General features: G+C 40.8%; 1 protein-coding gene across 1 annotated transcript; it reads left to right on the plus strand.

Annotated features, from left to right (window-relative positions):
- The first annotated feature begins 1,093 nt into the window (after positions 1-1,093).
- Positions 1,094-10,677, plus strand: LOC126198737 (uncharacterized). The gene is made up of 6 exons (XM_049935274.1): positions 1,094-1,179; positions 2,313-2,423; positions 2,744-2,880; positions 7,614-7,678; positions 7,856-7,939; positions 10,509-10,677. Exons 1-6 carry the CDS (start codon positions 1,144-1,146, stop codon positions 10,631-10,633), a joined length of 558 nt encoding a protein of 185 aa, XP_049791231.1. The 5' UTR covers positions 1,094-1,143; the 3' UTR covers positions 10,634-10,677.
- The last annotated feature ends 8,064 nt before the right edge of the window (positions 10,678-18,741 follow it).

Below are 18,741 nucleotides of genomic sequence, written 5' to 3' on the forward strand. Positions count from 1 at the left end.
TCTACATTCCTGCCGACACTTTCTATAATATCGCTGAAGGAACATCCCGCTTCTCGTAGTCCTACTACACACCTCGTTCAAACTCAGTGAGGTGTTGATAATGACGTCTTTGTCGCCTTACAGACATTCATGACTAAAATCAAATCACCTTGTCCAGTTTCGAAGGCAACTAACGCTCACAGCGTGTGTTTAAAGCAAACCTGATTTTCATCCTTATAGTGCTCCTACTGGCGGCACTCTTGTGCTGCTGGTACGAAATTTGAAAAGACATCATCTTTCAGGTGTAGAAACACTCCTACCAACTTTCGTTTACGTCCCACATCTACTACATTATAACAGTCTGGCTTACTAGGGACATTTTAGTTTAGCATAAGAATACTACTCATATAATATGAACATTATGTGGATACGAATTAAGAATTGAATAACAATTTAAAATATAACAAGTTTCACGTCAATTGAACGGAAAAGACAATTGAAATTCTACGGACATTTAGCAAGAACGGACGCCTCGAGAATGACCAAGAAAATCTTCCTTATCATCAAAGCAACTCGCCAGACCAGAGAGAAACGCAAAATGACCTCACAGAACTCAGTACGGACCCACTAGAAATCATATGGACTGCGTACAGACAGAAAATCAACTCTCATAAGTTCACGACCAAAAACAAGACTGAAAACCGTCTGAAATTGAAAAACGCATGGACACAAGAAAGAAGACAGGCCCATAGTGAAAGGATGAGGAAGTTTTGGGAAGAAAAGAAGAACAAGAAAGATAAGGAGACCAGTGCTAACTAATGGTTCCGGGTGCTCATTAGACGGTGAAACGAATAAATAAATAATTAGTAGTGCCAATAAGAGTGACGTCAACACACTTTATGGCACGTCGGAACAAGATAAATATGAAGTACTGGAGGTGACAATTGACGGTCATACGGCGAAACAGGCACACAGATAAACAAACATTCTGTTAATGACGTCTGACGAATTCTCTTTAGTATGTTCAGCTGTTAGTGACATGTGGCTGCAGGAGAGAAAGTTCGGGACGTATAGTATAAAAAGGTGAATGAGCTCTCACAGTTTATCATTCGAAAGAGCAATCGTTAGCAGTAAGTTGCAGCCTCTTGTTCTTATACAGCGTTTATGCCCTTTTCTCGTACTTCATTTCACGTATCGGAGGTATGCTGTTTCTTGTGAACAGGTGTTCTCGCTGTCATGAACGGACTTTAATTTTTCTTAGTATACTTTGGTACCAAACTTTTCGTGTCCTGCTGAAGTTCAATATCGAAGTTGCAGGAGTAAGAAACTTGAATACAAGACGATACTGAAGACCAGCCTAGAATTCCTACCTCTTGTGCGAAGGTGACTTGCCGTGAAGTGTTATGCTCTGTCTGAAGTGTGTATGTCCAGCGTAGAGCTTGTAGTGATTTGAGACATATTTTTTTTGATGGTAAGACAGGGTATGGAGAAATGCCGGCACAGATTCTATTTCTCTCGAGTAACCCCAATGGGGCCATTGAAGTTAGCATCCCTATGAGAAGAACCAATCGACACAGGCAGTGTCACATGGGTATACCTCATGAGACACCGCGGAGATGCTAGAAATTTAATCAAGGACGCTTCCGTGAATTCGGATCCTTAGTAACTGTTTACCTCCGGGGCGAATGCTGTCGCGCAAAATAATGCTTTCAGATTGACAGTACTTCTGCCCCTGGACCGTAATTATATTCACTCATGATCGTGATATCGACCAGTTGTGCCATTATCAGGTGACCGCTGCCACAATATAAATAGCTCTTAGGCCAATTCAAATGGCCTTAACACCAATTCAGACTTCAAAATAAACTCGTATACTGCTTTCAAACATATTTCATGAAAATGTGTTTCAACGTATTTTTCGATGTTTTCCTTTTTTATAAAACTGTTGAGAGGGAAATTTATTCTGAAGGATGAATGGTCATTAAGCAACTTACATCGTTACAACTGTCAGTTTATATTCGCATTATAGGCAAAAATCGCGATTGAACGTAGTCATGCTTCTGAGACTTTGGCTATGAAAACGGTTCCCGCTATATCAGAGGACAGACGCGATAGCTTCGCAACAAAAGTTCTGTAGAAAAAGTTTTCTCGCATAAGCGTTTGCTTCATCGCCCGCTTTCATAACTGCATTGAGCCGATTCTAATATCAGTTCTTAAACGAATATGCAGCAGTAGAATATACCTAAATATTAACCACTTTAAGCGCATTCACTGACCCATTTTCCAGGACTGCAGTACGAAATTCTCACAGGTGGCGGCCTTTTGTTGTGCAGATGATGGTTTCCTCCATGGTGCTGCTGGTTCCGCTGTTGTTCGCTGGGGCAGTTCTGGCCGACACCTGCACCCTGCCAGACGCCTCCACAGAGACCTTCAGCGTCACCACGGTGAGTCCCCGTCACCTGGCAGTCTGCTTTTGGCCACGTGCAAAGCAACACAATACGCTTCGCCCCATCATCTACTGCTGTGTACCTTAATGTGGGATCTGCACTTCCTTCAGCTGTAGTGTGGAACACAGTCCACTGTGCACATTGTTCCTCTCTTCTATGGCAGAGTACCTTAATGTGGGCTCTCTAAATCCTACAGAGTACGTGAACTACAGAAAAATGTCTCAGTGCCCCAGAATTAGTTGCGAGTGCTGTTGTACGTTCTTTAAAATCAAGCGAGACATTGTAACTACAGCAGACGTGTTGTGCTTCGTCCACAGGCCCACAAGAAGTGGTACCAGCAGTACCGGTACTCTTCGACAGTCCTGGACCCCCTGGGCTGCCTCATCCTCACACAGGACCCTGGCGCGGCTGCTAACCAGATGACGCTCAGCGGTGCCTTCAGCCAGGATCCATCGTGAGTACTTCCACACTTGATCTGTATACGACGTCCGTTGTTACGGTGACGGGAGTCTCTTACTATCGACTCAGCTAATGAGTGATTCTGCCTCACATTTGGCTGGGTGATTAAGCACTAGACCACAAGTTGAAAGGAACTTCCTGGCAGAACAAAACTCACTGAAAAACTGGGACTCGAAACCGGAATCCTTCCCTTTCGAGGGCAAATACTTCACCTACTGAACTATCCAGCATAGTTCATGGCCCACAGCGCAACTCTACTTTCATGAGCATTGCTGAAGCGCAGGTCGGGAAACCTTTTTAACTTGGAAAACAGCAACTTTAACTGTGATTGGGGCACCTTGTTGTAGAGCAGGTCTACCTGTGGCTCCAAACGTTGAGTGGTCGGGTTAAGGCAAGGGCATACCGCTTCCGACAGCACCTTTCCAAGTAAATCATTGAAGTTTCCTTACTTCGGTTTGTGGCCGGCTTTATTTACCTCAACACCACGCTGCAAATGAATATAAATTATAGATTTTTATTCTAGAAGAGAGAGAAGCATGTAAAATGTACAACCTGTAGTAAAGTCCTCAGAGCTCATGGCAACGATGGCCCAAAGTGATCTAGGAAACCTTCGGAAAACATATCTTATTATGTCTTCTTCTTCATCATCCTCTCTTCGGGTAATAGGCGAAGTTTCCTGTAGTGGTACCCAACGTTGCCGTGATCTTCCTGTACAGGCGTTTGGCGATGTTACCTGCTGCGGTACCCATAATTGCAGGGGTCATCATTCAGCTCTTCTTCCTCGGCACTGATCTTTTTTAGCCTGTTAGTCTGTTACTCACCATTCTCTCTTGGTGTTCGTTCAGTTTTCTCCTATACTCTACAGTTTATCATTTAGACTGAAAACTTTTAGGTCATCTCTAATATCGTGGCTCCTTGGTCTGTCTTCTATTGTGCAATCCTTAACTCGTCTTAGGAATTTCATTTCTTGTGTCTGAATACGGCTTCTTGATTTTTGGTAACAACTCAGGTGTCTCTTCCATACAGCAGTGCGGGGATTGCTACCGCTTTGTAGAATTTTATTTGAGTGTCTTTCCTAGTTTTCCAGTTAAGATTTATGTTAATTGTTCCACATACACAACTAAATTTACTGAGCTTAATTTTTATATATTTGCTATAGCCAAATGTCACTTTACATCCTAGGTAACTGAAGTGGTTTACTTGCTCTAAAATCTTTTGAACTAACAATATGTTGGTTCTAGTGTGTCTTTCCCCATGAAGGCCAATGTTATTTCTGTTGCTTTCTTCAAGTCAACTTTCGCACTTATTTGTTGCAGTATTTAAATTCCTTTCTGAAGGTCCTCTTCTTTATCTACTAGGATCACTGCATCTTCAGCATATAGTAAGTTATTTAAAAGACTCGTCCTGTCTAGGTATATACCTTTTTGAAATTCTATTTCCCTATTAGCTTTATTTCACGTATGTAAATGTTAAACAAAGTTGGGAAGATACAGCAGCTTTGCCGTACTCCTTTGTTAGTTGGTATCTCATTAGACGCTTTTCCGTTGAGATCTAGAGTAATAGTTGTGTTCTAATATATACTTTTTATCTCATTTATTAGATGCTTTGGATATCCACGATTCGTCGTTGTCTTCCACCGTTTCTGTCTATCGACATTGTCAATAGCTTTTTTAAGATAGATGAAAACAATGAGTTTTTTTTTTACATTCGCTGCGGTTTTGTATTACGTGTTGTAAAATAAAAACTGCAGCTATCTTAGCACGTTCCTTCCTTAAACTTATTTGTTCCTCATGTAGTACTGCATCCAATATGTTTTTAAGTCTTTTGTTTAAAATCTTAGCACATATTTTGTTTGCTGAATGTAGTAAACTTAGTTCTCTATAGTTTCTGCATAGGCTTTTGCCTCCTTTTTTTGAAAATTGATATCACTCTAGCAATCTTCCAGTGCTTGGAGATACTTTTTCTCTTCCAAAGTTGGTTTAAGAGACGTATCAGTCGTTATGTCATTCCTCCATATTTTAGCAATTCGGCTTTAATACCATCTCTCCTGCCACTTTTCTGTTCTTAAGCGATGTTGAGGCAGATTTTACTTCGTCAGGGTGCGTTTCATCTGATCCCGTGTTATGTATTGTATCAGTTTCAGTATCATCATACATTTATGCTTTGTAATATTTTATCCACTGTTCTCCTTAAATATTCTTTATTTGTATCTTCTCCTTCTCTGTTGTGTTTAAAGTTTATAAAACCTTATTTTTAGGGTATTTCTTTCTCACGTGAACATCATTCTCTATCTTAAAAATAAATATATCCCAATGATATTTGTGTGCTTTTCTGACTACACATTTAGCTATATTTCTTCTCTATTTATAAGACTGTCTTTTCAGCAGTGGGATAGTCAATGTACTTCGCATATGCATCCTGTTTTTCTTTAACAGCTATTCTTATATGCTCATTCCAAATTTTTAGGCCCTTTCTTTTCCTTGATTTTTACAGAGGGCTTCTTCTGCTACTCTGCTTATCACGTTCTTTAGATTTTGCCATTCTCCTTCTATATTATCTTTAGTTTGCAAGTTCGCTAGATCTTTATTCAATCAGCTTAGGTAAAGATGTTTGATCCTGTCTTCTTCCAGCAAGGATATGTTATAAACGTTTTGACCTTGTTAGTTACTTATTTGTTTTGTCATATTCTTTGATGGATATATGATGGAGAAAATGATATGACCTAGATCTTGTCCTCTATAAACTCTTGTATCGCTTACTTGACCCACTAGGTTATCATCTACTAAAATGGTGTCAGTTATTGGTCTAAGACTTCCACTGGCCCGAGTATACTGACGCATATCTCTTTTCTTGAAAAGTGAGTTTATCTTTAGATTACTGTATGTGGCAAAATCTCTTGGTGTTTTTCCATTTTAACTACATACCTGTTCTGCAAAAGGCTCATTCGTTACTGACTCATTCGTTACTGGGGTTTTTCCTGCACTCATCGTAATAATCTGATCAGTAGCATTGTATTTATTCGGAGTCTTCTGAAGTTCTCTATAGAAGGTGACAGAGTCACCTTTGTTTTCCTTTTTGTGGTGCATATATGCTTATATTGGTGGCGTTGCCTCTTCTCAGTTTCATTGTGACTATGAGTATTCTTTCGCTTGTGTATATGCAATCTTTGGTCTCTTTTTTCCATCTCTTACGCAGGAGTAATGTCATACCTTTGTCCGCTCTTTCATTTTGTTCGACTTCACTGCAGAACATAATGTAATCGCCCCCCATATTTATTACCTCTCATTTTCATTTTTGTTTCTGTAATTGCTACAACATCGATATTCATATATTTCATTATATTTGCTAGTTCTATCTCTTTTTGAGAAATTCCTGTGATATTCCAGATTGCTACTTTGACAAATCCGTTGATCCATTTCCTTTTGTCCTTTTTCATGGCTCTGACATTGACCTTCGAGGGCATCGTGTTTCCGAGGCTCCTTGGGGTATTAGGAGTAGTGAGTGTTTTTCGAGAGTTGGTTGCCTGCCATCTGCTCAACCCCCTTCCTAGGAGGAGCAGTATTTTCTTTCGGGGTTATCTCCCTTAGCCGACATGTTCTTGTTATTTAAAGGCGCCAGAAATCGAATCTTTCATCCTCTCCCGCTGACTGCATAAGGTACAGCCACTGTACGCTAAGCATTGAGTAGGGGTCACGCCACTCACATCTTCTTGGACGTGGAAGTAGTAGGGTTTGTAGGCTGAGCTGCCTAGAATTCTTCAAGATCTGAATCATTCATCAAATTTCAGTGGATGTTTCTCCTAGTTTTGATTCTGAACGGGTATCGGCAGCCTGAACAGACTCTCAGATCCTTTGCCAATTTTCGCCCATTATTCAAAGGAAAGGAAAGTGAAGGACAACATCGGGCTTCGACGCCTAACATCGCAGAAGTCTGACACTAGTAAATGGAACTAACATCAGATAAGCCCTCTCCTCCCAGAGAGGGACTACACTTTATCTGAAATCTCACAAATTGACCAGTCTGCCAGGAGCATTATTCCCGTCAGCGTAGCTCAGCCGAACATTAAGGCACACTAACTTCCCCACCAACCTTGAGGAGGTAGTCCATGGGGAAGATCTTAGCACGTCACTACAAAAATTTTATCCCTACTCTTCCAGAACATGATTCGTTTTTCGTTCTAGAGATGACGTCTACGACGCTTGAGAAATCTGTACAAACGAAACATATTGTAGTGCCTGTCACCTGCGATACGAAGGCCGAAATGTCCACATTATGGAGTAGATTCATCTTGATAACAGTAGATCACGTCATTTTTCTTCATTTGGTTACCAAGTACACTTCATCAGTCGTCATCAATTTCTGGACTGGCTAATTGTGTTGGAATGAATAAGGTGGTATAGAGAAAAATAATATTGAGAAAAAAGAGAAAGATGTAAAACTATTTTTAATCACTGTTACGCGATAATATTTTTACCTGTGGTGATATGTCCTGAGAGCCTTGGAGACAAATAACTACTTGAAGTTCCCCCTTAAGGTACAATAGTGTACTTATTAGAAACGTTATATTTCCTCAGTAATAAGCAAAAGAAATTTACCTACTACTAAATTCGCTTTACTTTAATACATATTTGTTAGTATACTACATATACATAATACACTGCATGTACATAGTTGTTAGTATACTTCCTTGCAGTAAGATTAAAGCTTGTTATGACCGCATCGTTTCAGAGCTGCTGTCACTGCCGACGTCACTATCGATGGAAACAGACTTCACAGTACCTACTACGGCACGTGTGAGTATCTGTCTCAGAGCTTGCTAACAGTAATGTGTTATTTATTGCTCTACAGCGATGAGAAAACTGTAAGAATGTCTTACTTACGTCTGTCTATGATACTTTTTCAGCTGTATCGTATTTAATTTCATAATATTATATATGAGTTTAATATCAGTTTGACACGGTGTATTCCAGACGGTGAAATGTTGACTGCTGAACGCAACCTTGTCTATGGAAGCGCGGACATCTTCATTGAACACTTCTGCATGGAGAGTGGCGGTAAGCTGCACATATATGTCTCTCAGTTGTACTAATCAGGAGACTGTAACAATGTTTATTGGTGGAGGTAGGTGTTGGCAACATCGCTCAGGTTATTTGTGGTAGTTCAGGACTCTAGGAATCCTATCGTTCTCTACTCAACAGTATTCGCTGACTCACGAATAAACTTGGAAGAGTAGTCTACATAAGGAAACTGCCTTTCGACATAGTACATCATCCGTCAGTTAATCAATCTGTCAGACATTATCTACAACCCATAAGCAGCAAAATTAAGGAGTAATCTGACAGAAGTACAGCAATCAGTTGAAGGTTAGGTACGAAAAGCGTGGTTAGCTCTTATATTTCTAGTGGACTAATGCCGTGTAGTAAAGAAAGGTAGAAAAGTTCGGTTTACAGCATTAGTGGCGAGAAAACTGTATTAAAACATATTTTTTTATGCTGACACTAGCTGTGTCTGCCATTATTATGCGCCAACAATCAACTTTCATTGCAACTTCGTAAGATCTCAGATATTGAAGACTAAATAAATGGTTGCTGACGCCTGTTTCTCTACTTCTTAATCCACTTTGCAGTGTTTTTCGGAGGCTACTACTAGCGTATTAACGGTTTCTGTTTCATTTGCGAATAATGTCAGCGCAGAACAACTCTCGGTAAACTCGCATGTGAAACTGTTTTTTTTTTTCGGATTTCACATTATCATCGCTATACGAACTTCGTGATTTTGAGTGAAGACACACGTTTTTCCTAGGCACACTCTGTAGTTTTGATGTGGAGAGAGAATAGGTTCTCAAGGTTCATGAAATAAGACTCGCACTATATTTTGTATTGGCAGTGTGCTGCAATAAATTTTTTGAGGACAGATGGAACGTCATACTGTCAACATGAAACTGGACGTATTTACACCATGACAAAAGATTTTTTGCGTGCATTGTAAAGAGATGTGTCAATGGACATCGTGTCTACTACACCCTATTTCAAGATGGGTAAAATGATGAGATATCACTCAGTAGCATTTGTACCAAGTTTACACTTTTCATAGAGGATATTTAGTTTGGAAACTAACAAAATCAGAACCAGTGGAGACGTAGACGTAAATAGTCTGCCGGACAAAGAAAGTGAAGCATTCATGAGCGGAGGAGTAAACTATTTGAGTACTGTCATACTGAATAAGAAGTTGGCAATAAGAGCCCAATTGTCCATATGCCATTGAACCCTCTCTGATATTTCCGTTGGGAAAGATGGCATAAAGCAGCTCTATCCCCTCATGAGGCAAGATGAGTGATCACTGTTGTAACTGGTCATTGATAGTCTGGGTACTGACTCTGGGACGAAGTAAACATCCAAGCTGTCCCACACATATTCTATTGAGGACAGATCTGGGGATATTGCTGTTGACGAGAGAACTGCAGTCTAACACAAACAATTTACAGAGACTCATTCATGTGCGAAAAAGCACTGTCGTACAAAAAAAAAAAAAAATCCCACTACAGTACTGTCGCATGAGAAGCAAATCATGAGGACGCAAGATGTCTATGATTTTTAGATGTGCCGTCAGAGTTCCCTCAGTCGCTATCAACCGTAACCATAATTCGTACCCGATGTCTCCCCATATCACGACGCGAAGCGTAACACTGGTGTACTTTTCCAAAACGTTGGGAGACTGGGACTCCTGCCCTAGATCGCCGCCATATTCGCAAACAATGTTTATCCGCGGTAGTGCAGCACCGCTACTCGTCGTGAAACACAACAAGACGTAAGTGATCAGCAGTCCGTGGTTCCCATTCACATCACCACTCCAAACGCAGCCGTTCGTATTCTGGATTTAACGGCAGCCCACGAATGGGACTCTCATTCCCTAGTAGGGCCTATTATGGCGCGAGACGAAACAGAATGTTACTGCGATCCATTACTTGTTTCCGGACCGCAGATGTCAATATGAAGGAATTACGATACTCCAGTTGCACGATGGGTGATGCTCACATGTGTCGGTCAGATTTGGTTGACTGGACTCCTGATTGTCATCAGCCTAAGCGCGCTCTCACGTTCTCATGCAGTCCAATATCCGGGCCCCCATTTTTGAAGTTGTACAATTCGACCTGACGACTGAAGAGAAATCCATATGGAGGCCCTCCGAAAGTACAATAGCTGCTGATAACGTTGTGTTACACGATTATGTGTCCTTCCTTATGTAGCCCATCAATCTTCTTGACAACACTAAACACGATCAACAGTAATACACTCTGGTGCCATTTTATCAGTCACAGGGAATTATTTGCATATTCGCTGATTGTGTGCACATGTACAAAATTATATTAACATCCGACCATTAGTACTTCTTTTTCTTTCAGGCGATATATAGACAGGTTTATTCTGATTAAGTATTCTTATTCTACGATACATATTTTAGCAAAAGTAAACCACATAATTAATCAATTACTTACACATATTCTTTGTATTGTTTTCTCGAAATTCCTGCTGTGTAGCTTTAAATCTTCTGAATTTGATGTATAATTTACATCTGATGTACAAAGAGCTGAAGGGGACGTTTTCTTTTTCTAAATTTTTTCAGATGAAATGACTTTCATCTTCACCACTGCCGAGAATCCGAGTGACGATCTGGTCAACCAGATATGGGAAGAGGTCGACGCTCGCCCTGAAATCGATAGATCAAAATTCCAGAAAGTCAGTTGTTGAGCGACGCAGACCACCGATTGTAAATAAATGAACTTCAGCAGTAACTCCTACTGATTTTAATTTTACTTCCTAATTCTTAATTTTATTGATGCTGTTTTTCATGTAAGAGAGTAACATTAATTTCGACGAATCATGTTTCCCAGAGGAATGAACACCCCATTTAGAAAAGTTTCTCATGGTTATCATATAGACGGTTCTCTATTTGCCGCGAGGTGGAGGAGGTTAAAGTTCTGCATAGTGTGTTCTCCCCGCGCTGCAGATTTGGCCCTGGATGTCTCCGAAACATTTTGATCACACCACACAGCCATGTACATATCATAAAGAAGATGCCAAGCACATTTTCAGCGGGTGACACAACCGAACTGCTGACTCAACAGGACAATATTTATGAAAAGAAATGTAAAGTGTTTATACAGTTACACATGTTTCCGTCAACTTAGAAACCAGTTTTAATACTGAAAGATAAAGAATTATTTGTATATTCAACAAACAATTGGCTGTTGTGTCGTTTTTAGATGCTGTAGTCTCCCTTCTGTCACCTACAGCATCAGAAAAAAATGAGTGCGACTTATTCGTCGCTGTGGGATGACATAGCAGATGTAATTATTCGGTTCAGTATTTTATCTGGCTTCGTTGTATAAGTTCTTTTTGTTATTAAAAAGAGAATATTTTCCAAGTGAATGTTAGCGGGTCCTTTGTCATAATATCTTTATCAGTGTAGTGTTATGTGAAATACCATTTGAACTGGTTGTGTTTTCCCAGACAGTCCTCTCTCAATAACAAGTTGGTTGTTGTTCCAAGGAATTTAGATTAGCTCAGAGTAAAAGAACAAAATGTTTCCTTACGTCGAACTGATTATCAAAGTCCCATATTTGCATCCAATAACCAGAATGTACGTAGATCAATCTCAAACACTCAAGAACTTACATGGATAATATGTGTTTCTTTTCTTTCCAGTATATCTCTCCCTACAAATTAAGTTATACATTGAAGTTTTCAAAATACCTTGCACTGCACTTCAGAAAGCACCTCGTTTTCTTAATTGGTAAAACTTTGCTTTTAGTCTGTAAATGGTTTTCGCGCAACTGTTTAACTTTCAGACGAATTTTGTTATGTGACATCCTGTTTATTCAAGGGTAAATGTTTTGCTCTCTGCAAACCGCAGGAAGTCTCATCTGAATCAGCGGGAGAGGAAAAAAATTAATTGTAACTTCTCACTTGTGTGAACGTGCTCGAGGTATTTTGGAAGCTGGAACGGTTTTCATTTTCAGCACAAGCGCCAGTACTAGAATATGAAAAGAAACTCCTGCAACCAGGACCTGTGGGGTATTATACAGCTCTTACGAATATCTGGAATTAACTTTCTTCGTGTACGGTTAGAAGATAGTAGTTTGTCTGAAGTTCTCAGGTCCTTGTCGCTTTATGCTCCAGGTGCGAAGATAAACTGAATGTACCATCGTGAGGCTGAAGTGAGCGCGAAAGATGCACGCCGAAACAATCCCAGTGAGCAGCGCGGCTATGTAAAGGCGAGGCCATGGCGACCAGACAGTCATTTACCACTCGAAGATAGCCGATCATAAGCTAGTCGTGTTTTAACCACTTGACGCGGCTGGAAGTCGTAGACGATTTTATTGATAAACTGAATGTGTTTCGGGGATAGAATAATTAAGAAAATCTGCTAGAAAGAGTTAGTTGTCCTAAAATAAACTCAACTACGGAAATATGCGGTGTGCGAGTGCTTGTGTGCGTTGAACGGCGAGGTTGTATACCCTCGTACAAAAATTAGTTAAAACGAATGCGGCTAAATCGTTTAAAATCTTATAAAACAATTGTGGTGGTGATGGTGCTGTCTCCTCATAGCATGTTAACGAAGGCACAAGCATTTTCCTGTAACCGCCACAGGCTCATGTGGACCCATCTTCTCCAACAATGCGCTGGGCGCTATGGGCATGCTCTTCAGCTGGACAGTCTGTGGAGACGCTCTGTGTGCAGCGCATTTCTCTCGAGGCACAGATCACGAGTTGGGCATGCACTGGCCTTCTTAACAGTGACCTTCCTGATCATCTGCGCGAAGTCACAGTTCATAAATATTTTTCGTATCAAAACACTGTTCACAGTGCTATTTAAATCATTTGCAGCTTTACACTCCAGTTACCTAATTCAGTACGTCTGATTTATAAATTAGATTCAGAACATTGTGCAGCAGCATGCAGTTCGCATAGTTCCCGACAGGCGACACCACCTGGCAGACACATCAGCACCGGATGGCATCACCAGTACATAACTTACGAAAAACAGAAAATATTATAACGTAGAGATTTTTCTAAAGCGTGTGAAATACGCGAAGAAGTTTCAGCGGCTGTACAGCCGGTTACCCTTACAAAGAAATTGGGTTTAATTGAATTACAATGATGTGTCGAATCTCAGAATGAAATAGCATAAATAAGCACGATTTCAATGATATTATTCACGGGTCTATAAACCTGTTAAAAGTTGATGAAATTAATGGGTTAATCTATGTATTAGAAGCAATTTTACCTACCCCGGGAACTGGATACAGTGATAGCTCACCTGGGTAGAGTTCCATCGTATGGAAGAGTAATTTTCGTGTCCACCAGTGAATTAACTCAGAAAATTATCAAGATTGCCAACACATGTAGAAGTTGTAGGCTGTTACTTTGAAATTCAGCCATGCCAACACGTAATGGCATCAGTTCTACCCACGTTGGGAGAATTGGCGCCATTCAGTGTTCACCATCAAGAGCACCCGGATGTTGAGGTACCCCACCAGCCAAAAGCAGCAAGAACCATTTCACTCCCACCTCCACTTAAGATGGCTACTATAACCATTTTCTTACGGAGAACGCACACTGCTCTGCTGCGCCAGAGTTTACAAAGCACGTAGAGACAATCCCCAGATACCAAACGGTAGGTAGTCTTCAGTCACTAGGGGACCCTCCATACTGTAAATCATGGATTCCGATGCCCTTCAAATATGTTGTAGAGGCACTTACCGTGAGTACCTGGCTATCCGGTTTCTTAGCGACGGGCCGTGGTTTTCGAGAAAATCGATTTTGAAGTTCATTGTGCACCTTGTATACCCGTAACATTACATATATTCCAAGCAAGTCAGCGTAGGGCAGCGGTAAAGATTCACGGCTACCACGGTGGAGGCACCGTGTTAGAATCCTGCTCCCATATGTTTTTTTATGTATACAAGAACCGCCCAGAAAATTTGGTCCTAACGTTCAAAAATGAGTAGACGAATTACCTGGAATATACAGAAATGTAGTCATGTCCTGCACGGAATCCGGTAAGTTCACGAAACGGTTGTACGAAGAATTTTTGCGTTCTGTAATTCTTCCGTGTGTGGGACAGAAAATTTTTTTGTACACTATCGATTCGTGGGGAGGGGAAAACTGTAAGATGGCAAGAACTATGCCCCTTACATGAAGTCATTAAAGATCACCTAACTCACGTTGAGCGAACAATAGGGCTGAACAAAAAATGACTGACAAGGCACAATGCATCTTGTAGAGGGTATAGTATGGCCGTATTGGAATAATTAATGTCGGGTGATGGTTTTAAAGTAATTCACACGCCATGAAAACGTTGTGGAAACGAGTCGATTTACTGGACGCTAGTTCACCACTGGGAAACATTTAGAGTTGACCGTGGCCGGCTGGGGAACGGCGAAGGGAAGCGACAATAGGCAGCTTAGGGCGGCTCAAGCTCTGTGAAAGCAGTAACGCGGCGTGGCCTCCAGCTGCCTTAAGATGAGTGACAGTGAGTGGGTGGTTGACCCCGACTCCATGCTGGTGTACTGGGAAACAGACGGAGATCTTGTACGCCTGTTGATAAATATCCATCTTCCCGTTTTCTGTGAAACATGCGACAAAGCCGCGCAAAGCTTTGGTGGAGCGGTCAACAGAGGTCAAAATATGAGTGTTCGTGACTATAGCAACTTCACGCTGAATTCACGGTCCGCAGAGCCTGAAGTAAATCAGGTGAAGAGCGACAGCATGAAATACGCCGGCCTCCGATGGGAACGTAGGACCAAGGAATTTGAAGTACTCATTGTCGAAATAAATCGGCGCGAGAAATTCTTACTGAAGCGACTACATTGGCCACCCACAAGTGGGGCTTGCTCGCCACCCACCGGCAAACTCCGCCACCCACACGCTCACCGTCTGCCAAACGACTGCCCCCCGGCTCACCAACGACTGCCCAACGACTGCCCGCCCCCCTAGGCAAGATGGCCGCTCGCTTATATAGGCTCTGATGTCAACCCCCACTGACTATGCAAGTACCAATCTCACCAGTTAAGGTTACAAATTATGTCACATACATCCCTCAGCAGAAATAAGTACACCATCGGAACCACATTAAAAGTGTACATCTTATCTACTATGTTACACGAATTTCTAGGATTATTCTATCGTTCGTAAATCAAGCTTTAGTTTTTTGCATCTGTGCTGCAAAGTTTTAACGTAGAACTGCATATAGCACTGTTTTTAGACGTAATCTATAGCGATCTACACATTGTGCTGACAAAATCTTCATATCTGTAATTATTAATTATTTATGGGTGATAAATGTTAATAATAATTTGCAAACAATGAAAACTATTGCAAGTTAAGTGGATAATATAACTTAATTAGTTTAAAATACATGTGGTGCCACCGAAAATATTATATAGCGCCGTTCTTTACGTCATGACGTTTCTATTGAATTTTATAAACAATTTCCCATCAATGTTTATTGCTTTTTACGTGCTTAATTATTTATGAATCTTAACATACGACGACAGCACTCGATCCGCTATGACGAGACGTTTTTAATGAGCGTTCGCTCAGCTGTGTAAGTTGTTATTTACTATTTTTATTATTTTTTCAGTATTTGTGACACTAAAAAAATTTCAAGTTACCATAACTCTTGCGTCTCGTGACTTAAAATGATGATCGATCTTTCAGAAGCTGCATATTGCTGACCACAATCCACTGCCGCATCGCTCTTCACCGTAAGTTACATAGTTTTCGCGTAATGTGCGAAAAACCAAACAATGCCCCAAGCTGCGGGCCACGTGGCCATCCCGGCGGGGGAGTCATCCCACCGACACGTTGCAAATCTCGCGCGGGCGCGCCACGCGCTTCCGTGAATGGCGCGCCATGTCGAGCGCTCGCTCTCCACAAAGCAGTCCTTGCACACTAGACCTATCCGTCTAGTAACGGGGGTTTGTACCCTAACTACCTGCGCCCTAAAAGTGGTCCCACCTTATTGCCAGCCCTGCTATGATTATTTTTACCGACAGGAGAAAACTTTCACGAAAATTAGTCTGAATGCTCCCGACTTGATGGAAGACAAAAGGGAGATGGCTTCTAGCGAAGATTCAATAAAATTACATTCGCTAATTCTACATCAATTCAGCGCACCTAATTTTGAAAGCATGATTAGATACGCATGGTTTGCCTCGAAATTTGCGAATGAAAGAGAAACTTTTTGAATGCAAAAGAATTGTGTTTTCCGCTATCGCTCATAAAGAAACCATGCACCTATGAGATGGTTGCTTTCAGAAAATGCGCGTGGTGCTGCGAAAATGTGTACTTCGGTTGTTTCTATGATAAGAGTTACCCACAATATTGTTCTAGCACATCAAGCATGCGGACGATGAAAAATAAGATTATATAATATTGTATGACAGAAAAAATTAATAACTGAATATGTCTTTTTAATTTCGCACATCTTACACTGTTTGTTGATATTCTTTGAAATAAAATTGAAAAATTCGGTCGATTTTGAAAAAAAAAAAGTACACGAGCACGATTCGAACACGGTACCTCCAGTGCAGTAGCCGTGAACCTTTACCGCTGCGCTACGCTGACTTCCTCAGGATCAATGAAATGTCAAGGATAAGTAGAGCACGCAATGAACTTCAAAATCGATTTTCTCAAAAACCAAGGCACATCGCTAAAAAATGGTAAGTGCCTCTACAACATAAGTAAAGCGCATCAAAATCCGTGATTTACAGTTTGAGGGTCCCCTTGGCAGTTATAAGTATAGTGCCGGAGTTGTCGCTACTTTATTGTACATGTGTAGACTTCCATGAATTTGGAAGCAGGCATTTGTAGACTCAGTGAGGTATAGTTACGATGTTTTCAGTACAATAGCGTCATGATCTTAGTAACGCAAACGCTCTAAGTTTTCTCGGGTTGCCTCGTGTTCCTATTACGTGACTTCTTATGGCTACCACCTTCTCATTTCCCAAAGTTCATTTCGGTTTTTCCGATTATCATTCTCACTCGTTTCTCAATGTCTCACATGTATATATGTCTTGTCTTACAGCAAGATAACAGCTGAGCATACAACCCGAAATAATGGGTTATCTAAGTTTTAATCTATGTGACAGGATTAGCTCGCAAATGTCGTCTTTTATCGAAAATTTCTGTGGTTTATTTTCAATTCACTTTGTGTTAATGATCTGTAGACTCCTCCTGTAGTAAATAATCGGGGAAATAGTAGCATCTACTATAAGGGAGCAGAATATTACCAGGCAAGAGTGTTATTATCTGCTGATAAGGAAAAAGGGACATGTAGTACATTTCATTTCCTTCTGATCACACAGTAATAAAGCCACCATCTACAATATGATACTCACATGAAGTGGTCGAGGTGGGTGGCCTAGTGATCAGCAAAGTGGACTCGCAATTCGCAATTAGGACGGCGGTTCAGCACGCCATGGCAATCAACTATCCTCACAAAAATAGGGCACCACTTGGGGGAAATGTCGAGGCAAATATTTTAGCCGCAAGTATAAGATTTTTGTATCCAAATGTAATCACGGAACCCCACCCAACTCATGAAAAAAAATATTAAATCAGTCTGGCCACTAAGCCCCGTGTGATGTGTGTATTCTAATAATGAAGTCTTCCAAAACCTGACATCTTAACAGCCGATGAATATTCCGTGTTATAAGGTCATGGTCTATAAAAGTTTTTCGTCCCTAATGTTTCGTGCAGAGCTGTGCCGTCTTGCCAACAAGACTCAGTGAAACTCCGAACGCCTGTGAAGATGTCCAGTGCAGCTCTTGACGAAACATTAAGAACGGAAAAAGGTTCATGGACAACATGGAAGATTGATCAGCAGGGAGATGAGTAGTTTTCTACCGACCAAAATATAGATATATGCTGGAAAACGATTAGCCTTTGGAACCGGTTGCTGAAAAACTAGCTAAAAGTATTACACGAACCACCATAAATAAGACAAACGTCAACCGTGTTAAGCGATAATAAGTTTCTCCTTGGCGTTAAACAAGAGAAACTTGCTTGGCTTTCTGTACACGAAATTTCTTCTCGCTAAACTAAAGGTCTGTTGAAAGGATTTACACCATGAGAAGCGTAAGTTTAGTTTGTGATACTCGCCACAAATAACTCTTTTCGAGAATGCATGTATGAAGAAGGTTCTCCGGATTCCAAAGTTTATATTGTTGTCAAGCAGTCAGTCCGCGTGTCAGAGAGAGTTGGGTGTCGAGCATGGTTGGAAGCCGACGTGTGTACTAAAGAGGTGGGCTAATTTCGGAATGCTGTTGCTTTGACTTGGAATGTGTTAAGGAAGGTAATGTGCAGCATGCACTAGCTTTACAGAGAGTGCTAAGTCGTATTTAGAGAAGACTTGTAGTTTGGATCTGCAAATCTTCCTAGCTAATACATGAACACAGGAAAGGGACGTATCAGCCTTTATCCCTTTTGATTTTTAAGTACTAAATATAAATTTTGTAAGGAGGAATTTTCATAGAGCTAAACTTGCGGACATACTGTTTATTTCCAGATGATAATAATTTACTAATAACGATGTTCAGTGATATAAGATGTAATGACTAATTTCTGCCAATGAATATAAATTGAAGTGCAGTTAGTTTTCAAAATAATTCAACACATATTACGAATCAGCAAATATATCTCCTCGGTCTCCTGTGAAAGAATCTCTAATATCCGGTTTTTTGTTTCTTTATTTAACATGTTTATTCAGCTATTGCTTCTGTCTTTGATTCCTCACTTACAGGTTTCGCCGAATACATTCAGATGGCAAAAGTCCCTAAACTGTGTGTTTTA

Source organism: Schistocerca nitens, chromosome 8 (assembly GCF_023898315.1).
Source record: "Schistocerca nitens isolate TAMUIC-IGC-003100 chromosome 8, iqSchNite1.1, whole genome shotgun sequence".
In the NCBI taxonomy this organism is placed as follows: domain Eukaryota; kingdom Metazoa; phylum Arthropoda; class Insecta; order Orthoptera; family Acrididae; genus Schistocerca; species Schistocerca nitens.